We start from the raw sequence: 20,193 nt of genomic DNA, 5'->3' as shown, positions 1-20,193 counted from the left end.
AATGTCTATGGGACATATCCAACAAAGATATGATCAAGTTCGGATTAATGTCTTAAACTTTAATAGCCGTAGAAAACTACTCCCAAGAAGCTCGCGTGATTGTCTTGTGTATACAGAACATTATTTTCAACTTAGAAATGATTAAAGTTAATCTACGGGTCTGCTTTTTCAATATTTACGGAGCTCTGCTTGACCTGGACTTTGTGCGTGGCGCTGCAAAGGAAACATGTTTCCCGATGTTTCGTGGTCGTTTGGCCACCCGCGGAAACATTTAGGAAACATGTTTCCCCAATGTTTCCGGCAACATGTGTCCTCGTTTGGCCAGGGCCTAAGATTCTGGTTAATCGACTAGCGACAAACGGCATAGAAAGGAACCGACTACCAACAAAACATGAAAACATCTAGTAACTAGCGACAAAAATTTTTTTGCCGACTACCGACATTTAATTATTTCCCGTATTTTTATTCTACTTCCATGGTCAATCTACAAACTCAGCCAAATCTGCACTATGTATTTCCTGTATTGCATCAACTTTTCTGTCAATCTGTATCTGGAACAAAAGCGCATAATAACGTCGACTACCGACAAACACTGATAATTCTTACCGAACTACAGATTATAAAAGACAACCGACATGCAGACCCCCCCCCCCCTTCCCCCATCCAGACCCTACTGTACGTTTGTTTAAAACAAAGCATTGTTTGGAATTCAAGGGGCATTTTCTTAAGAAATCACTGTTCAATCAGGCATTATTTTGGCATTTTTTTTGGCTTTATGTAAATTCCAGTAACTAGTAACGAATTTCTAGTAAAATTAAATGCCAGTTTTACTAACACAATCGAGAAAGGCCTACCCCTAATACGACTCCCGGTCTAATCTCAATCGTTAAAAGTCGATATCGATACAAATCGATAAAAATCACCGATTATCGATTGATCTGAAATCGTTAAAAATCGTTAGGGAGAATAAGAGTGCGGAAATCGATAATATCAAGTTTTTGGGATATCATAGTACTTCTACTGGGCAGCCATTCGATGACAACTACTGAGAGATTCCGACAGGGCGGAGGAGTGAATGTGCCACATCGGGTGGGTATGTGCCCTTTTTCCAAGAAGAAAGTATTTTCCCTAAAAAGGCATGCGGGCATTCTGGCATGCGTTCACAACTGGGCACTTTTCGGTGATCTATTTTTAGTTTATATAAATCAGTTGACTGGCTTATCTCGATTCTCGACCATGCAAAAGCCATGAATTTCATCTTTTCTAAATAAAATACGATAAGAAACTGCTGTCGCAAATGTGTTGCCTGACCGTTAAATGTCCCCAAACGTTTGAAAATTAAAATAAAATATGTGATATTCAGGCAAAAACATGTGGGTCATCGATAAAAATCGACAAGAGACCATGGTCTCTTGGAATCGAACAATACTTTATCAATCGATAAAAAAAGTGCGGTCGGTTCTTAACGATTTTTAAATTCAATCGATAAAAATCAATCAGCTTTCGTCGATTTTTATCGATTCATCGATTGCCAAATCGGTTTCGATTTGTAGCGATTGACGACCAGGTACGACCCCCTCGCAAAAAAAGGCTGAGATTAAGAAACACTTACGTTGAAATATAATATGTTTCGGCAAAGAATGTAAATATGACAATTTTTGTTTCTTGTTGATTGGGATAACATCGTTGTAAAGCGTACCACGTGACCCCACGGAACCCCAAACAAAGTGTCACGTGACATCTTTCCGCTCAACATAAAAGCAATATGGCGGAAGTTTTCGCTAGTTGATTTCTACGCAATGACTTTTTTCTTTAATACGACATCCTAACCCTCTTGATGTCAATTTGAAGATCTTAAAAACGAAAAAAATAGGTATTAGGAAACACTTTCAACTAGCAGAATGCTAGTTCCGTCAGAGATTTGCTTGGTGTTTTTGGTTCTAGCACGAGTGATAGCTGTTCGAAGTTTCACCGAGGAGAAAGAACAAGACAAGTATACTACAGCTCTCTTGAATATTACCTATTGTGACCCACACAGAAAACACTGTGATGTGAGTGTATCGAAAAAGGGCGCTTATGGCACCCATAGTATGCAAGAAGACGCAAGCGGTTGGCTTTATACGTTGAACGAAGACAACGAAAACGGTTGCGATGAGTTTAGCATCGAGGTACAAGTCCGTCCTTGGATCGCTCTGGTGCGAAGAGGATCCTGTAGATTCAACACAAAAATCGCAAACGCTTTTAAATACAATGCCACCGCAATTATAATCTACGATTCTCAAGACTCTGATGACGTTATTACCATGCTCAATGCCGGGGCGCCTAATTTGGTTTCTGTGAGTATAACGAAAAGACTGGGTGAATATTTAGCCGATAAACTTCGTAACAATTCGCGAGCCATCTACGCGGAGATCCTTGTCGGAGAAAAACACTCGAAATGGCGGGTGAATCCTACTTCAGTTCTCTTCGTCTCTGTGTCGTTTATTGTGTTAATGGTAATATCGCTAGCCTGGTTGGTGTTTTATTACGTTCAGAGGTTTCGCTATGTTCATGCCAGGGATAAAACCGAGGTAAGAAAGTAGTAAAATTTAATTAAACTTAGAATCAACTTTCTTCCTGATGCGATTTATTTCTCGTTTGTCTAATAATCGTGAGACTGTTAACGTCTATGAATTAAATAATTCTTGTTATCCTAGCTATTTTTCCTTCGTTTTGCTGTATTCGTACATCCAGCAAAAGGTGTCACAATCATTCTATATTCGAAGCAAACACTTACTAGTCAAAGTTTCATTGTGCTACATTTAATCAAAGGATGCTTATTTGGATAAAAGAAAACATGAATCAGCACCTCAGCTTTAGTCTTGCTTTCTCGCTAGTCAGAATAATTTATTTTACATCGTTGAGCTAGTAGTGTTTTGGTTTACATATAAAACACCCGATTCTTCGCTAAACGTTTGACGTCATTCGCATAACTCATAATAAAAACGCCCTTGTCTCATTTGTGTTGTTATTGTTATGATTGTTAAAAGAAGAGACAATCGCACTAATAAGCGACTCGTTGTTGCGCCTATAATCTACCCAGTTGTTCCATAACCCAAACATATTTGAAATGTACTGAAGGTGTTTTAATATGCAGATTATCCTAAATGAGTTACCCCTCGTAGCTGGAAATCAGCCATAAATGTATGGATCTCCACATCTCAGCAAGCTTCTCAACCAACTGTGAAATCTATACAAAAATATTTTGTTCATACGACAGAATCATGAATGCGTAAAATAATTAAACATTCTTAGCAATGCTTATAAGAAAAACTGTGAATTGGTATTTTTTTAAAACAGTGGAAAAAAAATTTATACAATATTTCTACTTTTTTTTTTCAATCCTACCTTATGGTAACCATTACTTTGTACTTAGTACTAGCGGGTTTTTTTTTCTGGCTAGACAAGTCAGTGGCTTATCATAACTTCTGTGAGAGGTCATCTGAGACATGTTCTTATTTGCATTTACCCCAGGATAAACTGACTTCCAATTTGTTCTTGACACTTATAAATGTTCCAAGTTCATCAACATACATACAATTATTGAATTTATTTAGAAATCGTAAAAAACTTTCTTATATAGCTCAAGTGGCTAGTTGTGTCATTGAGAGTGCAGATGAGTAAGAAAAGTAAAGTTCTGCCCACTGCCAACAAAAGTGGTTTAGCTCCAAAAACTTTACATATGAATTAATATGATAAAGTGTGCCTCACAATATTTACCTAGTATAAAACATATCCTTAGAGAATAATGATGCAAATAATGACAAATAATAATAAATATAATATCTATAAAAGCTATATATAGCTGTGCTCAAATTACAATTTGTTGCATTTAAATAGGTGTCCTTCATTATTGAAAGCAATTATTTTCCTAGGGGAAGTGAGGATTTAGCAGAATTTTTTATAACATTCCTTCCTTTTACTTACATGTTCTTTGTTTATTCTCAGAAACGTCTCTCATCTGCTGCCAAAAAAGCAATAGCAAAGCTCCCAACTCGTACTGTGAAGAAGGTAACATTTACTTAACCATCCTGCAAATTATGACTTGTTTTAATGATAGTTGCATTCTTTTTAAATCTCTAGGTATTAATAGGATAAGCCTGACAAAATTTGAATAGCTCAAAATGTCTTTTCTAAACACAGTTTAGTTTTTAGATGTCTAGCATTTAATGACACAGAAGAAGATGGTTTTATATTGAGTCCGAATATTTAGCTACATGTTATAAAGAGTGTTCATAAGCCATATCTTTGTTATTGTTTAAATTGACAATCCAACAGTTATTTTCTCTTGGTGTCTTAAGTTGATCTTATTTTCTCTTGGTATAGGATGAAGAAGAGGAAATAGATAGCTGTCCAGTCTGCCTTGATGGCTACAAGAGCGGAGAAGTTATTCGAATATTACCATGCAAGTAAGGGTGATGCAAAACTCTTTTCATACACTTATGAGTTTATTAGTTTGTGGCAGTTCTGCTAAGTCTAGGGCTCTCCCCCTCTATCCCCCTTTCACAGCATTTTCTACAGGGCACAAAACTGAGGGGTTTGAGACTTGAGTTGTTAAGGCTAAGGTGCTTCAGTTGTTTATCTTTTTATCCGATAAGCAAACGCATCTGATAACTAATATAAGATTTCTGCGTAAAAACATGGTGTATTATTAGATTTTCCCTGAAAAGTCATTGTGTTTTTCAGGTGGGTGCCTCGAGTGGAAAGAGCGCTAGAAGTCCTTGTTATGCACACCATTTATTTACAATGTTGTGTTGTTATTTACAAATTTTGTTGTTTGTTGCAGCCATGAGTATCATAAATTGTGTATTGATCCCTGGCTAGTGGAACACCGCACGTGCCCTATGTGCAAGCTCAACATCCTGAAAGAACTGGGCGTGGTGAGTAGTAAATCTGGCATCTAGTACTAGAGTAGTAATAATCAAGCATCTAGTACTGTATAACCCACAATCATTCAATATATGTTTAAGCCCTTTGGCTAGCCCATCTTAGAGCCATAGCTGGCAGGGAGCAAGGGAGAGTTTGTCCAAGAACTTGGAAGAAAAAGAGGGTGTCTGCCCCCTACCCCCTGCAAATACAAAGAAATGACTGAAACTTGCTTCCCCTATCCTTTCCCAGAATGTTCTAGGTATAGCCAGGATTTTTAACAGGAGGCCCCCTAAGGCATTTTCTCCTGTATTTTAGATGTCTCATATATTTACTGTATTTTTGGCTGCTAAAAGGGGGGGGGGGGGTGGGCCCAGGCCCCGTAGGCCACGCCCCTGACATGTGAATGTCTGATACAAGCATTTGAAGTTATACAAAACTGAGTATTTTTTCTTTTGTTTAAAGGATAAAATTTGAATAGAGCCTACTAAAGAGATACTGTAACTGACAAATTACTGAAAGAAGTAAAATTTTTGTCAAATTTGTTTTCTAGCCTTCGTCAACAGAGTCCCAGGTCAGTCGTAATATAGAGGTGGCCACAGTAGAGCCTCAAGACTACGAGGACCATGCCAGTGCTGTCGACAATCCCGTCCTGTACCTGGGTGACGTGGAGCCTGGCTCTCTGCAATCATCGAGGCGACCCAGTTGCGGAGGGGAGAGCTCTGGTAAGATTTCTCCTGCATCTGAATTTGGTGGGTATTGGTAGTAGGGGGATGGGTAGGGTTTTTTTGTACTGAAGACAAGAGGCCAACTGCTATCTGTCTATTAAAGATTTTAAACTTCATTAAATGAACACCACACTGTAATCTAACTTGTGTTAAGTGGAGTGTTGATTTAGAAATGGGATCTGAAAAATTAGCAATTTTAAGAACATTATCTAGTTAAGTAAGTAATATAAGATTGTTGAAATGTGTAAATGAGGTGAAGATGCAGGTTGTTATTGTAACAAATTTATAGAATTTATTGTACAAGTTGTTGCTGCTTTTAAACATCTTCCTACAAGTGTATGTTTGCTAAGTGCTAAATAAAAAGAAGTTGTTAGATATAAAGTCAACTGTAGTAACAAGGGCAGAATTAAGAAGGTCCTGAGTTTAATTCTTTTGCATACAGCTCTGTTAAACAGACTTAATTATTCTTTGTTTAGGGAGTTCTGATTCATCTGCCAGAGTTCTCCACATCAGTGCAGATGTGAACTGGGAAAGAGATGAACAGTCCAGCTCAACTTCGAATCTTGTAGATTCAACCGTAAGAACGTGAAGCTTGGCCATAATGATAACAGAAGGGGACAACCTTCTGGCCACAACTTGCTTGATGAGCATCTAATATTTTCACCTGGCTGTGCTTCCAGCCCAAGGGAAGGAATAAGTAAAAAGCTGTAAAACCCAGAAGCAAACAATGGTCTGTCCATCCATGAAGTGATATTGTGGAGTTGTGTTTCTGGATCATTTCAGGCGTGTACCCAGGATTAACTTGTGGGGGGGGGGGGGGGGGGGTGGTGGGCAGTCATAGGTAGGTTATGGAAAAAGAATAGGGTTCGAAGATTACTTATTTGCAGCCTGCGAACCCTATGTATGCCTGCCTGCGTTGTCCAGTGGCAAGTGTAAGATTTTTGCATGTAGTTAAGGTGTCTCACATCTGGGTTTTTTAATAAGTTTGCTTGATATTGATTTTTCAAGGGAGTAAATGGTAACATTTAGGCCTGTACCCAGGTTTTCTTTTGGGGGGTGGGGGGGGGAGGGAATGAGTTCTCTAAAAAATCTGACCACCCCGAAAGAACAAAAGGGATTCTTTATGCCTTTGCAGTAACTTCGGATTTGGCTACGTACCAAAGTGATCTAGCTTATGTTTCATAGTTTCGTCTACAAATAGCATGTCCATTGGGAACCGAAAGTGGACCTTCGGCTGTATACAGGTGTACACCTATTTATTCAAGGCACAAGGCAAGAATCTATGTATTGTAACCAGCAGTGCTTCATGAAGATCAAATAATTAATCCAATAAGCATTTCAAAAACAAATCCAGGTTAGCTTAGCATTCTTGTTAATTGTTCCAGTAAATGTTCACAGGGCTACAGGGCCAAAGCAGGGGGTGGGGCACTGGGTGCATGTGCCCCCCCCAAATATTTAAAAAAATATATAAGGAAATGACCAGTAGGGGCGTGGCTGTCCCCCCCCATTGTTTTTTAATGTTTCTGTATCGTGCCTCCCCCAATAATTCAAGGCCTGCTGTGGCTATGGGCTTTCAGATACTATTTATGTTTCCCATAGGTATGACACATGAATTCCCAAGTGCAACTTGAGGACTACTAGGTGTCTTGGTAGTTTGTCATAAAACAATAATTTATGATGGGCTAACAAGAAAAAATACAATTGGGCTGCCAAAGACAGAAGGCAGTGGCTGGGTAAAGTTTAATATGCTTCAGGGGTTTATTTACTTTATTTTATTTTTAAAAAAATGTAGTCATTTGGGGCTTCTTAGAGAGTACGCCGTAATTATACATTTCAATTTTCTGTATTTCAATTTTGTTATGCAAGTAGTCATTTGATGGACTTGTATTTTCCAATTGTTGTCTTTTGTGATATACTTTAACCATGAAGTGTGATAGAAGTGGGGCTGAAGTATGATGATATTGAAGAGAACTCGCTTGGATTGGACTAGTTCATAAGGATACTCAGTTGTACAGGACTCATCATAAACTCCCTTCCTATATTCCCATAAAAAATATTGGAAGGTTCTTTGCCAGTTATGTCACTTCTAAGTCTTCACAATATTTGATTTGTCCTTGAAAATGGGAGCAGTAAAATGGATAGCCCACTTGTACTTCTCCATAAATATTCCCCTTTATTGAAGGTCATGCTTGCAGTTGGTTTTATTTGATTGTAGAGGTTTTTATTATAATTTTGCAATCTGTTTTTACAGTGTGACGGTGTGACAAGTAAACATGAACAGAGGATATATGTATGGAATGCTGGCTTTGACCAATAACTTGGGAGATTTGCAAAATGTCAACTAGGGACAGTTCTCAAGGCTTGAACTCTCGCAACTTGCCAGGAGACAATAAGTATTCCATGCATAATTTTGTTGTTCGTGGTTTTACATGCCACATTGTAAGGTACACTAATTTGGTTTTTGTAGTTAAAATGGGACTGCCTCTAAAACGTAAAAGCACATTAAAGCACATTATCTGGGTAATTACTTTGACAATACAATAAATAAAAGCAGGATATTATCAGAATGGAAATATTTCTATAGAAATGTTTCTAAATATAAGCAAATTAATAATTCACACCCTAAACAAATTCTTACCATATTCCTGCAAAAGTGTTATATTAGGATACTTTTGTTTAAAGGAATAACCCATTAGTGCCTTTCCCATGAATGCTTACCTATAACTATTTTATTTCTTACAATATTTACCCTATGGACGTAGGCACCCATGTTATCTACAGTTATGTTCCATCTTGAATGTTTTGGAACACTAGGTTGAAAAAACTGTTGGTTAAGGAATGACCATTTGATCTTTTAAGAGGGAGGAATTTTCTGTCGAATGAGTTTTCCCCTTAGGGAAAGTCATATGCAGGACTTTCAGACACCCTGGTTCTATCTCGTGACTTTTTTTTACAATTACTAAAAAATCAATTCAGTCTAAATCCCCTTGATAAATAAGTCTGAAATTTTTTCCACCCTACAGCTTCATTCTATTAGTAGAATGTCAAGTAATGCATGGAATATGTCTAACAAAATAACAAATTTTCAAAATAAACCAAGCAAGTTGGATACAGATTTTTTTTAAGGAAATGGCTATTTTTCACTTTTTTCAAAGATCAAATTGTCGTCCCTACGCTAAGGTTATATCCAAGTAAAAAAATGAAAATTTAAGTTAAAAGTCACCACATTTATTCCTGAGATGTAGTATAGCATTAATCCATAATATTGCTTTTATTAAAATGTATGGAATCATAAGTAGTCCGTGTAAATTTAGAAAACCAAGTTGGTAATAATAAACAAAGAATAACAAGATTTAAAGTTTTTTTTGTAGAAACAGCTGAGTTCAAATGTGCAGCTGAGTAATGTTATGTGTGATGATCATTTCCAGACAGGAGGGGTGGGGCAAACGCAACCCTTCCCCCCCCAGTCTGCTACCCCCTCTTTATCATCCTTGCTCAAAGTATATGAGATTTCAGAATCCTTAGGGCGTCCCCTGGGTGCCCCCATCCCAGGGTACGCCCCTGCTCTATCCCCACCTCAGGGTACGCCTTCTTAAAGATGAAAAAAATAAATTTTCACATTTTTATCAGCAATGTGCACACAGGAGCATTTGAGAGAAGTCTAAGAGAAGTATTTTTTGTGCACATTCCATATTTTTTAACTTTGCAGCTCAAGAGGGGGTGCTTATGACCCCTAATCCTTAATATATGGTACACTACTTCAAGAAAATAAGGGTTTTCTTGAACTAAACATATTCTGTTAAATTTATCCTCTATATAAATTATTTCACACATTATCTAAAATACAGTAAGCAAAGCAAACACCCCATATAACAATGCACAAGGGTAAGCAACCAGGAGTTGCTGAGAGTCCATTGCTAGCACAGTAACAAACAGCTTGGAAGCTGTTAAACTACACCAACCTATGGTTATCGCTGTTAGCACTGTCCCTATCATGCCTCTGCAATAAAACACCACATTGGGTTATAAAGAGCCATTATCAGGGTTAAAGCATAGGCTAACAAAGGCACATGCCTCAGTCAATATTGGCTGAACAGATTTATAAAAAAATATTGTTTTCAGGGACTGAGCTTCTCACATACTGGTTATTATTAATTTTTAACAAAGAGGAGGGGGACAGGGCACTGGTTTTTAAATTGAGCTCTGATCCCTTGTTTCTGTATCACTGTAAAACCTGCTTTGACTATGGACTTGCATGATTATAAAGTCATATACTTACTGCAAAGAAAACATAGTGGACAAACTTGAGAGTAACACCATTGGTAACAGGCAATATCCAAGAACACTGACAACGCAGCCGGCACTAACACCTGTCATGCTCATCAGGTTAAGGATAGCATATAAAGATAGGCAGCCCAAGACACCAACTCCGTAAATGTAACCAAATCCATGGACTTTACCAGACTGAAATAGAAAGAGCTGGATCACAGCAGAATCTAAGATATGTTCAGGATAGTGTTATAAGTTATTTACCCCTGGCATATTTTAGCTTCTGGGATGGTTGTAACATGAAAGTATATCACAAGATTTGAGGAGACCCCTCAGCCTGTATACCATTTGTCTCCTGTTGTAAATGGTAGCTGCATGGCATAAAGTCTATATGCCCTAACAGAAGTGCAAGCGCATCAGGAGTCAGACTTTAGTGATTTTATTCTCTATATACTCAAAGCCAAGTACCCTCTTTCCTACCAGTCCAAATCTGAAGTTTTCTCTGGTTAATTAGGCATTGGATGAAGACATTTTTAGAATACTGATGGTAGAACTGTTTCCACTCAGTTGAGCCGAAAGGACAGTGTTTTGTCCTATATATAGAGATTGCATTAGTACCTAGCCTGAAAATATAATATGAGATTATTTTACATACAAGCAGCAAAAATCCTCCAAATGCCAAGCAGAAAACTAGTGGTCCAGCGAGGTCTGTGTCATCCATAATGTTTGACTCTGTGTGTTGCAGTGGGTTAAGTACTGACAATGTCTGAAAAAAGAGAGGTTACCAGGTACAATTAGAATACACTTTTCCTACAAATATAAAACATGATAAACACTATTTTTTTCTAGTGTATAATTTAAAAGCATTGTTGTTGTAATAGTTTACTTCCAGCCACTTTACATCCGGTGGTCAGCGGTCATTATTGCACCCTTGCGCTGGTGGAGACGTGCTCATGTGTTGCCGCCATTACTTTTGTATTTACGCTTTTTTTTATAGTTATTGAAAGCCTTCGAACCCAAAGCCACTACAGTTTTTATTGCACAACCCTGCTTACAGAGCTTTCTTCCTGTTTGTTTTTATCAGTTTACTTATCTGTGTACTATCGCTGCTCTTTTGCATTTTCACCTGTTTCTGTCATTAGGAAAAGTGACAAAAACAAACAAGAAGAAAGCTCTGCAGGAAGGGTATTATAATACTATTATACTATGTTTACATTCTATACCTTTTGCCAGATATGTTCAAAGTTAATTCCAAGCTCTGAAAGAGATAAAAAATACTTAAGGTTACAGAGCATCAGTTTGCTGATACTAAACAAATCCATGGCGTACAACCTCCCAGAATTTAAAAGCATTTTCTAGTTTAAAAATAGCAGGTAGTCAATCAAGCCGAAAAAATAAAACCTGGCCCCAAAATTTGATTGACTGTGTATTCCAAGGCGGGACAAAGCTTGCAGATTGTGGGAGGGGCCAACAACAAGTATATTTTTTCATGTTTTATTTTATCAAAATATTTACTTGTCATTTTTTTAAATAACAAAGCCACATTGAAATAACTCGGGCATGAAAATGAACGTTTAGCGTGACATTACGAAACCTGGTATGGAAGGATTGCCACGTTGGATGGTAACGCAATCAAAGGATCATTGTGTTTCGTGACAGTGCAATTATACCTTCTAATAATGGCGGCTCGTCCTCAAAGCTAGTGTAATCGACACTTGTTTGCCTCGCTTGCATGGATCCAGAGAAGCCATAGTCAATCTGCCCTGAGCCTGCAGCTGTAGGACCGGACGCACCGTAATCATATTGTCCGCCATAGCTACCACCGTAAGAAGATGAGTAAGAACTTGTCGTTCCACCGTCGAAGTTTCCCGAAGACGGCTCTTGTTGTGTATAATCGGTGTAGTTAGAGCCATAAGAACCGTAATTCCATTCCTGTTTGTCTTCTTGGCTTTGATATTCCTGTGGTTGGTTATCGTAAGAGTAGCCGCTATCGAAGAAATCTTGGTCGATAGAGACCGTGTTCTCCCCGCCAAAGCCCGACATGTTTTCGAAGAGACGTTTTGTTGTGGAGAGTACAGCTAGTGACCTGGCCTTCAATTTCCTAGTGCATTATGGGAGATAGATAGATAGATAGATAGAAACTTTATTAAAGTGTCATAAACAACCTCTAGCCGGGGATAAAACCCCTACTAATTGGGGGACACAAAAAAAGATAAAATTATAAAAATTATACTGATTATTAAAAATTTAAAATTATAGATTCTTACTGATAAAGCTAAATAAATATATATATATATATATAAATACATGTAAATTGATTGTAATCTATATGAAATTATGAAGAAAAAAATGACTAGATTTAAAAATTATCATGCGGAACATAGGGCACAGCCCTTACAATTTTCTATAAATTCGAAATCCTTTTTTCTCATAGTCACTTTAAAACTTTTTAAACTGTCAATTGATCTTTCTGCCCTAGGTAGGCTATTCCATATTTTAGCCCCCATATATCTTAGGGAATGTTTCCGTAAGTGACTGTATTAAATCTTGGAATAACAAAATCGGACAATCTTAAATTATAGTTCGTGTCTTTTTTAGAAAACAAATCACTAATCCCAGATGGACAAAGGCCATTTTTAACTTTGTACATTAAGATGCAAATGTCTTGCAGTCTACGATTACGTAGAGTAGATAAATTAGCCTTTATTAATAGTTCGTGGTAAGTGCAATTCCAGTCTTTAAAAACAGCTCTTAAGGCACGTTCCTGTAAACGCTCAAGCTTCCTACTATCGCTTGCCTTACAAAAATGCCAGGTCAAGTGGCAGTATATGTCAAATAAGGCAACACAGCAGATTTATAGAGAACTAGTTTAGCGTTTGTAGGTATCAAGTTCCTGAGTCTCATCAGCACACCGATTCTTCTGCCAGCATTTTTACATGCTATGCTTATATGCTCCGAGAAATTGAGTTGAGAGTCTATTGTAACTCCTAGTAGCTTTAGGGAGTCCGCTGACCGTATTTCCTGGTTGTTGATAGAAATGCGTGAGATCGAGTCCACGGAGGCGTTTGCCTTTTTACCATAACCGATGCTTAGTGTTTGGTATTTCTTGAGGTTACCAGCCAACAAATTGGACTCGTACCACGCAGTCGCGAGTTCGGCACTTGCACTGAGCTTTGCTGTGACCACTCCCGGATCCTGACCGCAATGGTAAATTTGATGATCGTCGGCGTACATTGATAACTCCGTATTGACACTCATTGGGAGGTCATTCTGAAAAATATTCCAGAGCAATGGTCCTAGGGCCGACCCCTGAGGACAGCCTCGGTTGACCGTGCTGTAAGAACTTAGATCCTTTCCCATTCTAACACGATTTCTTCTGTCTGAGAGATAACTCTCAAGAAGTCGCAGACATGTATCCTGAGCTCCATAGGCTTTCAATTTACTGAGTAGTAAGGGGGGATGCATCGAGTCAAATGCCTTTGACATATCTGTTGATAGAATGTTCACTGAAAGTCTCTCATCCCTTGCCATTTTCCACCTTTCCGTGAGATTGATCAAAGTTGTTTCGCAGCTGTATTGTTTTCGATATGCGCTAGAGTTCACGTACATAAGGGAGTCGAAACTCGTGGCGAGTTGTACACTAACCAGTTTCTCAAGTACTTTGTTTACACAGGACAAGATAGTGACTGGTCGATAATTCTCTTTTGAGAGCTTATCGTCTTTTTTTTCGGGAGTCCGACATTTGCCTTTTTTCTCCGTGAATTTTTTGTTAGGGGATACAACAATTAATTTACAGCAAAACAAGAACAACAACAAAAGTAGTAGCTTAATCAGCTAAAATGAAAGAGACAGAAGAAAGGTAGACATTAGTTCTAAGTTCTAGACAATAGACAGACGGACGCCAGCGAAGTGCAATCCGTTGTGAATTAAGAATCTGGATGATTGCAAGGGCAAAATTTTGTAAGAGTACTTTTTATATTGTATTTTTTGTCGTTGTTGTTATCCAATTTTTTACAACAATCGCTTGAGCCGTTGCTATTTGTTATTGTTCAGCGGATTTACCCATTGCCACATAATCCAAGATGGCGTCTGGCGGGGTAGATTTTCCTCCCGTCCGATCTTTGCAGGATTTTCTCACGAATGCGGAGTTCACGACGCCTTCTTTGAATGACACAGAGCGTATGAGCAACAGAGTTATCAACAACCTGATATATTACCAAACCAATTATTTTCTGTGCGTAATCATTATATTTCTGATTGTCGGGTAAGTGTAGGGGATGATGACACGGGGATGAAACGTAGTTTTAGTTAAACGTAGTTAAATGGTTTCGATGATTTCAAAGTGTTATTTAAGTGCATAACTATTATACTTTTTCAAGGGCAAAAATAATAATTGCGTATGTATGCTGACAATAAATATGTCATCCTTTTGTCTTTAGAACTCTGTACCCCAAAGACTTGATAATCGGCGCAGTCTCACTTGCCACTGCTGTTGTCCTGTATGCTAAGATACTCAAGAAGCGAGACATGATGAAAAAACATGGTCAAGCATCAGCGAACCTGGCCCCCATAGGAGTGGGAGCCATTGTCGTGCTACTGCTATACATGATGGGATCTGTACTGGTCTTTCTTTGGGGGGTCACAATGCCCTTAGTTGGTAAGAGAAGCCTTGAAACACAGAAATATGTTTGAATAGCTAGACAGGCATATACCCAGGATATTTTAGAGGGCATTTTTTTGTTTGTGTTATCATTGCTATCAGATACTCATTTCTCATTTTTCTTTTAGTGGTCCTTCTACATTCAATCTGTCGCAAGCGCAATCTCAAGAACAAGTTTGCTAATGTCTCTGAGATGTTCAAGGAGAGACCTACACCAATGTCTATAATGTTGGCGACAATACAGGATGAGGAAGATCCGAGGGATATCTATAGAATATCCAGAAACTAAACCTTTATTACATGCAATAGAGGACTTGCGCTAAGAGATTACATGACTGGCAAACTAGTGCCTACTCAGGCTTTTAGGGCAAAATAACAACAACAAAAAGCAGTTTATTTAGCACAAATACAGCCACAAAGTTTTTTTTCAGAAATGGCTTATTTTCATTTAAATATCTTAATCTTTTGTTGTTCTCTGGCATGACAGCGCAATCATTTCTTTGTTTATTTTGGCTTGAATTTGCCAAAAGGTCAAGAGATCTCTCAGCGCAAGTCTCCTATTAAAGTGAGGGAAGTGAGATGACTTTTAGTATATCTCCTAAAAACTAAGATAAAGTTAGATAAAACTTTTAAAGAATTAACTTAGCCGAATTCGTTTTTGCATAACCTCGGTTCATCCAAAATCAATGTCTTGTCTGGAAATAGCGGTTAGCCAATAACCCGTCTAAACAAATTGATTGCTTTCATTTTTTCACTTTAGCGATATCAACCATTTGACTACACACAGCAAAGGAATTGATTGGTCATGGTGTTAGGATTGACTAGGCGCGCTATTCCCATACCAGAAATGGAATAAAATTCTCGCCTATATTCGGCTATAACATTCAATTAGAAGTTTAAAAAAGGGTATTCTTTGAAAAAAAATATTCTTGCGGAAACTTATAATGTATTTATGGATGAAAATATTTTTAAAAAGATAGAACGTGTTGAAAATCATGAAAAAAATGTGGAGATTTTGTGCACAGTTTTATATTATATCCCTAGTATGAATATTGTCAGTTGCCAACAAAATTGGAAGAAAATTACTGAACTATTGCCTCTTGGTGTCCGATGTTACTGCCAACAGTTGCAGAGTTTAAGTAATTCCCGGCGCATGTCTGTTTTTAGTAAAGCATACACTAAAGGATTAACAGCACTGTTAATTTGCCACAGTAAGTATATAGCCCTCTGTAACGACCTGGTCAGTAAGCATGCATTATAGTAATAACAGAAAGACCCATATAAGGCAACGCTCCAGCATAGGATAAATATCGCTATGACAGAACCAATAGCTGCGACTCCGGAACGGCCAGGAATGCGAAATATTTGCTTAAACTTGTCCAATCGCCTTCTTGGCTTGCTTCTTGCTGGTAATAAACCACCCTGTTTAGAACGTATAACATCACTCGGGGATAAATCGTGCTTCTTATGGTGAGGTTCCTTATCTTCTAGTTTCCTGTTCTTCTCTCGGATTCTCCTTAGGCTAACTACGTCCACTCCATTGGTCACTTGATAAGAGAGCGCATTAAAGTCAGTGTTGTGTTCGTCTGCATGGAAATTTTCAATGGCATTTAAAGTACAAGCCTCACTAACACCACCTACACTACTTATATTTACAGCGGCGCCTTTCTGCTGTCTAGACGGCTTCTGAATATCATCGGCATTGGCGTCACCGCTGTTCAGATGGTCGGACTTCGTACATCCTAATTTGGAGAGGTAGGCCTTATCGTGGCTTGTTTCGCCGCCTTTTGATTCAACGTGTGCTGTTCCAACCTTGGATATGATGGATGAAACCTTGTGTAAATTGATTGAATTCCTGTCTTGGATTTGCGTTCTCAGTTCTTTTATGTTTGCCGTGACAGCAGGTGTTTCCTTCGACCTAGATTCACTACCTTTGACAGTTTCGAAAGACTTATTCTCAGTACCAGAAGATTTTTTCGGATCTAGACTTTCTTCTTCTCTTGAATTATTCGATTTAAAAGCTTGGCTATAAGAGTTACTTGGGCTTGATAAACTTTCGCTTTTAGTTACACGCACCTCATTGTTACTCATCCGATTTCCGCTTACAAATGAATCATCATTAAAGTTAACAATTTCTAGTTGTATTGCTGTCTGTTTTTGTAATCTTCGGGCCACGATGAATATCCTCACATAAAGAATAACCAAAGTAAGACAAGGCAATCCGACCATAAGAATCGTCTCAACTGCGGTGAAACTTTTAAACCAGAACATTGAAGACTCCGAGAAGAACCACAGAAAGTGCAAGGCAAAGGACACCAGTGGAATCAACCAGCATCCAGCTATGAGAATTAATGATCGCGATTTCGCCATGAGAATCGGGTATTTAAGAGGGTGGCAAATGCTTATGTAACGCTCGATGGTAACTCCACACAGATTATTCACAGACCAGTAAAGCATCATTTCGTGTACAATACCCAAGAACACCTGGTTACATTGCAGAAAATGGCAAGTCATGCTGGCTGGGGCCATACACAAGCTTACTAGGAAATCCGCCACCGATAGAGAGAGTATTAGTCGGTTGGTTGTATTCCGCAGCGATGGCCTAGTTGTGATGAGCCAGATAACGCATCCATTCCCGATGACTCCGAAGGCACTAACACATAGGCACACACTGTAGAAAACCAATGTTGATGATGTGGTGGAAACCACGCCGGACTCAAATCGAGAACTGTTTGTAGCTGTGAAATTCATTGACCAATATGGATGGGTTACTCACATTTACAGATAAGAGGAGCTGAGATTTCGAATGAGTATAAGAAGCGATGGTTGAATTTTCCTTTTTGTTGCAAACCCCCCTTTAGCCGCTCAAACACTCATCTTGCGGAACGGTTGATTCGCTACCAGAAAACAGATTGTCAGGGGTATCTCTGTTGTGTTTTCATCATGCTAGATGCAAATACGAGAACACATCCGACCGCCGGGTTAACTTGTCAGAAAACGGCACTTTAACACCAAGATACCGTTGACAAAGTGGACGATTTTAAAATTAGGGAGGTAAACAACTGCAGCAAAACAAACAACTGACGCGTGAGACTCTTGTCCACCCAATTGGAAAATGAAGCCAGGGGTTTATTAAAAGTAAATAAAGTGGAAATGAAGCAAGTAAAATTTTAGGGTTACTCCTTTAAAAAGAATATATCTTATTGCATTTAATTTATTATTCTTAACGCCGGGCTTACTCGTATCTTAGTCCTAAAGCTAACACTCTCTCGGCCAAAGATAGTGTGGATTTGATCTCCGCAAACCCTACACCGCTGTTTCGGAAATGAGATTGCCGTGATAAACTCCAAAGTTAGCGGAAGTGCAGTCTTTTTAAACTTATTCAAACAGGCTCTGAGATATGCCTGAAGTAATCACGTTAAAGAAATATTTCGATTGCAATAACTCATTTTCAGAAATGTAGATGATTACTAGATGATTTCTAGATGATTACTTCACTGTTTCTTAGGTCATTGCCATATTCTCGATTAATTTTTTAAATATTTGTTCATAACAAATTTCATATTTTAAATCTCGATTAAACGCAGCTAGACGTCTTTGACTTCAAATCCTTTTTTTATTTAATCTATCGCAAACGTCAAATATCGTCGAAATAAACTCGATGTACAACAACAACAACAATATAACTTTATTTATACCACACACAGAAATTACAGTAAGAAAATAAATAATAATTACAGATTTTGGGTATTGGCTGCCTAGAAGTAACTAAAAAGCTAATCTGGCTAGGCAGCACAAAATAGTTCAATTAAATGGAGCGTATAGCAAGGACGTACAAGGCACGAATACAAAATACATGAAAGCAGCAGCAAAATAAAATGCAATAAAACAAAAAAACTAGATAGAAGCTAATAATTTTCAAGGATTGAGGTCTTTATTGCAGCCTTGAAGCTAGGCAAACGCATGGTTTTGGTAGGTTCTTTGATGTTATTCCAAATTGAGGCACCTTTAAAACGAATATTAAACTTTCCATAATTAGTTCGAGGTAAAGGGAGGCAGTACGATGATTTAGAAGCCAGTCTTGTATTATATTTGTGCCTTGAAGCAACCGTAGTAAAAAAAGAATCAAAAGGAGTTGGAAGTAGATTCAAATGAAATTTGTACATAAATATTGTGTTTAAGTAATAGATTAGATCAGGAGATTTCAAGATATTTAGTTTTCTAAAGATAGGAGAAGTATGTTCAATGTAAGATGAGAAAGTTATGATTCTAACAGCTTTCTTCTGTAAAATAAAAAGAGGCTTGATTGTTGATTCATATGTGTTGCCCCAAATAATAGCACCATAAGTAAGAAATGGATAAATTAGAGAATAATATAGCTGAGTGAGAATTGTTGGTGATACATAGTAACGCAGCTTTGCTATTATTCCGACCCCTCTGGAGATTTTCTTACTTAACTGGTTAATGTGCTCCTTCCAGTTAAGAAAGGAGTCAATAACTACACCAAGATATTTGATATTATTTTTTTGTTTAATGGTATTATTATTGATTGATAAAGAAATAGAACTAGCCAGCCTCTTTTGTGCTGGTCGAAAAATGACAAAATTAGTTTTACTGATGTTCAAAGCCAATTTATTTGCACAAAGCCAACGATTTATATTATACAGATCTGTGTTTACTTTGGTCTCTAAGGATGTCAATGAAGAATCGGCACAAAATAAATTGGCATCATCAGCAAATAAATGAAAGTCAAATAAGTTGGAGCAGTTATTAAAATCATTAATGTACAGAAGAAAGAGAAGGGGACCAAGTACTGAACCTTGAGGCACTCCACATGTTATTGGTAGTGGTGCAGATGACACATTACCAATAGAAACAAACTGTTGCCTGTTTGATAAGTAGGAAACAAACCATTCATAAGCTATGCCACGGATGCCGTATGAATAAAGTTTTGCTAATAATATTTTATGATCAACAGTATCAAAAGCTTTGCTAAAATCAAGAAATATGCCTGTTTGTTGGTGGGAGTCTGAATTTAATAAATTCAAATTTATGTCACCTGAAAAAAGGCAGAGCTTTCCCTCCTTACTGATTTTGTCCATGGTTTTATAGAAATGTTCTAAAAAGGGGTCAAGAGAACTATTTGGATGGCGGTAAATAACTCCACATAATATGTTTTTGCTACCCTTATTATTTTGTATTTCAACCCATAAAGATTCTTGTTGATCATTTGAAATGGATAAGTCCTCCCTCAAAATGAAATTAAAAGAAACAGCTATAAATAAACCTACTCCCCCAACTGAAAATTTAGTCGGTTTCGATATATAAGTAAAACCTGGGAGAGAACAATTAGCAATATGCTCTCTACAGTCAGAATGCCAGGTTTCAGATAGAGCAATTAACTTAAAAGGATGATTTAAAGTAGAAAGCATATCTTGTAATTTATCAAAGTTTTTTGAAATACTTCTTATATTACAATGAAGAAGTGAGAGCGATTTGTCTGATAAATTTGAAAGCTCATAAGACGAGTGAAATTCATGGGGGGAGTAGTATTTTGAATTAATCTGACTAGGAATATTAATATCTAAATCAAAGTCACTTAAATTCGGAAAATTCAAACTAGAAACTATG

General features: G+C 37.7%; 4 protein-coding genes across 4 annotated transcripts; 2 read left to right on the top strand and 2 right to left on the bottom strand.

Moving 5' to 3' along the window:
• Nucleotides 1-1,738: 1,738 nt before the first annotated feature.
• On the top strand, nt 1,739-8,985 carry LOC5513524 (RING finger protein 150). Its single transcript, XM_001633771.3, has 6 exons — nt 1,739-2,570; nt 3,988-4,050; nt 4,366-4,448; nt 4,826-4,919; nt 5,459-5,630; nt 6,110-8,985. Exons 1-6 carry the CDS (start codon nt 1,902-1,904, stop codon nt 6,220-6,222), a joined length of 1,194 nt encoding a protein of 397 aa, XP_001633821.2. The 5' UTR covers nt 1,739-1,901; the 3' UTR covers nt 6,223-8,985.
• Nucleotides 7,833-11,993, bottom strand: LOC5513520 (protein YIPF5). The gene is made up of 5 exons (XM_032383104.2): nt 11,573-11,993; nt 11,126-11,160; nt 10,558-10,668; nt 9,913-10,097; nt 7,833-9,633 (listed from the first exon to the last, which is right to left on the bottom strand). The coding sequence occupies exons 1-5, from the start codon at nt 11,943-11,945 to the stop codon at nt 9,471-9,473; spliced, it is 867 nt and encodes a 288-aa protein (XP_032238995.1). The 5' UTR covers nt 11,946-11,993; the 3' UTR covers nt 7,833-9,470.
• Nucleotides 11,994-13,957: 1,964 nt separating this feature from the next.
• LOC5513518 (PRA1 family protein 3) lies at nt 13,958-15,657 on the top strand. The gene is made up of 3 exons (XM_001633770.3): nt 13,958-14,166; nt 14,342-14,559; nt 14,691-15,657. The coding sequence occupies exons 1-3, from the start codon at nt 13,985-13,987 to the stop codon at nt 14,849-14,851; spliced, it is 561 nt and encodes a 186-aa protein (XP_001633820.1). The 5' UTR covers nt 13,958-13,984; the 3' UTR covers nt 14,852-15,657.
• Nucleotides 15,576-17,989, bottom strand: LOC116618901 (probable G-protein coupled receptor 101). The gene has a single exon (XM_032383081.2). It carries the CDS (start codon nt 17,311-17,313, stop codon nt 15,676-15,678), a length of 1,638 nt encoding a protein of 545 aa, XP_032238972.1. The 5' UTR covers nt 17,314-17,989; the 3' UTR covers nt 15,576-15,675.
• Between the last annotated feature and the right edge of the window lie 2,204 nt (nt 17,990-20,193).

This window comes from Nematostella vectensis, chromosome 10 (genome assembly GCF_932526225.1).
Source record: "Nematostella vectensis chromosome 10, jaNemVect1.1, whole genome shotgun sequence".
Lineage (NCBI taxonomy): Eukaryota > Metazoa > Cnidaria > Anthozoa > Actiniaria > Edwardsiidae > Nematostella > Nematostella vectensis.
This window is presented reverse-complemented; position numbering and strand designations above follow the sequence as displayed.

What these genes read in the sequence shown, in the direction of transcription:
- LOC5513520 (XM_032383104.2), bottom strand. Translation starts at nt 11,945, where the DNA reads ATGTCGGGCTTTGGCGGGGAGAACACGGTCTCTATCGACCAAGATTTC. An exon ending in TTGAACATATCTGGCAAAAG is followed by an intron (nt 10,669 to 11,125) that starts GTATAGAATGTA and finishes CTCTTTTTTCAG; the next exon opens with ACATTGTCAGTACTTAACCC. An exon ending in TTGGAGGATTTTTGCTGCTT is followed by an intron (nt 10,098 to 10,557) that starts GTATGTAAAATA and finishes TTTCTATTTCAG; the next exon opens with TCTGGTAAAGTCCATGGATT.
- LOC5513524 (XM_001633771.3), top strand. Translation starts at nt 1,902, where the DNA reads ATGCTAGTTCCGTCAGAGATTTGCTTGGTGTTTTTGGTTCTAGCACGA. An exon ending in ATGCCAGGGATAAAACCGAG is followed by an intron (nt 2,571 to 3,987) that starts GTAAGAAAGTAG and finishes GTTTATTCTCAG; the next exon opens with AAACGTCTCTCATCTGCTGC. An exon ending in ATTCGAATATTACCATGCAA is followed by an intron (nt 4,449 to 4,825) that starts GTAAGGGTGATG and finishes TGTTTGTTGCAG; the next exon opens with CCATGAGTATCATAAATTGT.
- LOC5513518 (XM_001633770.3), top strand. Translation starts at nt 13,985, where the DNA reads ATGGCGTCTGGCGGGGTAGATTTTCCTCCCGTCCGATCTTTGCAGGAT. An exon ending in ATTATATTTCTGATTGTCGG is followed by an intron (nt 14,167 to 14,341) that starts GTAAGTGTAGGG and finishes TTTTGTCTTTAG; the next exon opens with AACTCTGTACCCCAAAGACT. An exon ending in GGTCACAATGCCCTTAGTTG is followed by an intron (nt 14,560 to 14,690) that starts GTAAGAGAAGCC and finishes TTTTTCTTTTAG; the next exon opens with TGGTCCTTCTACATTCAATC.
- LOC116618901 (XM_032383081.2), bottom strand. Translation starts at nt 17,313, where the DNA reads ATGAATTTCACAGCTACAAACAGTTCTCGATTTGAGTCCGGCGTGGTT.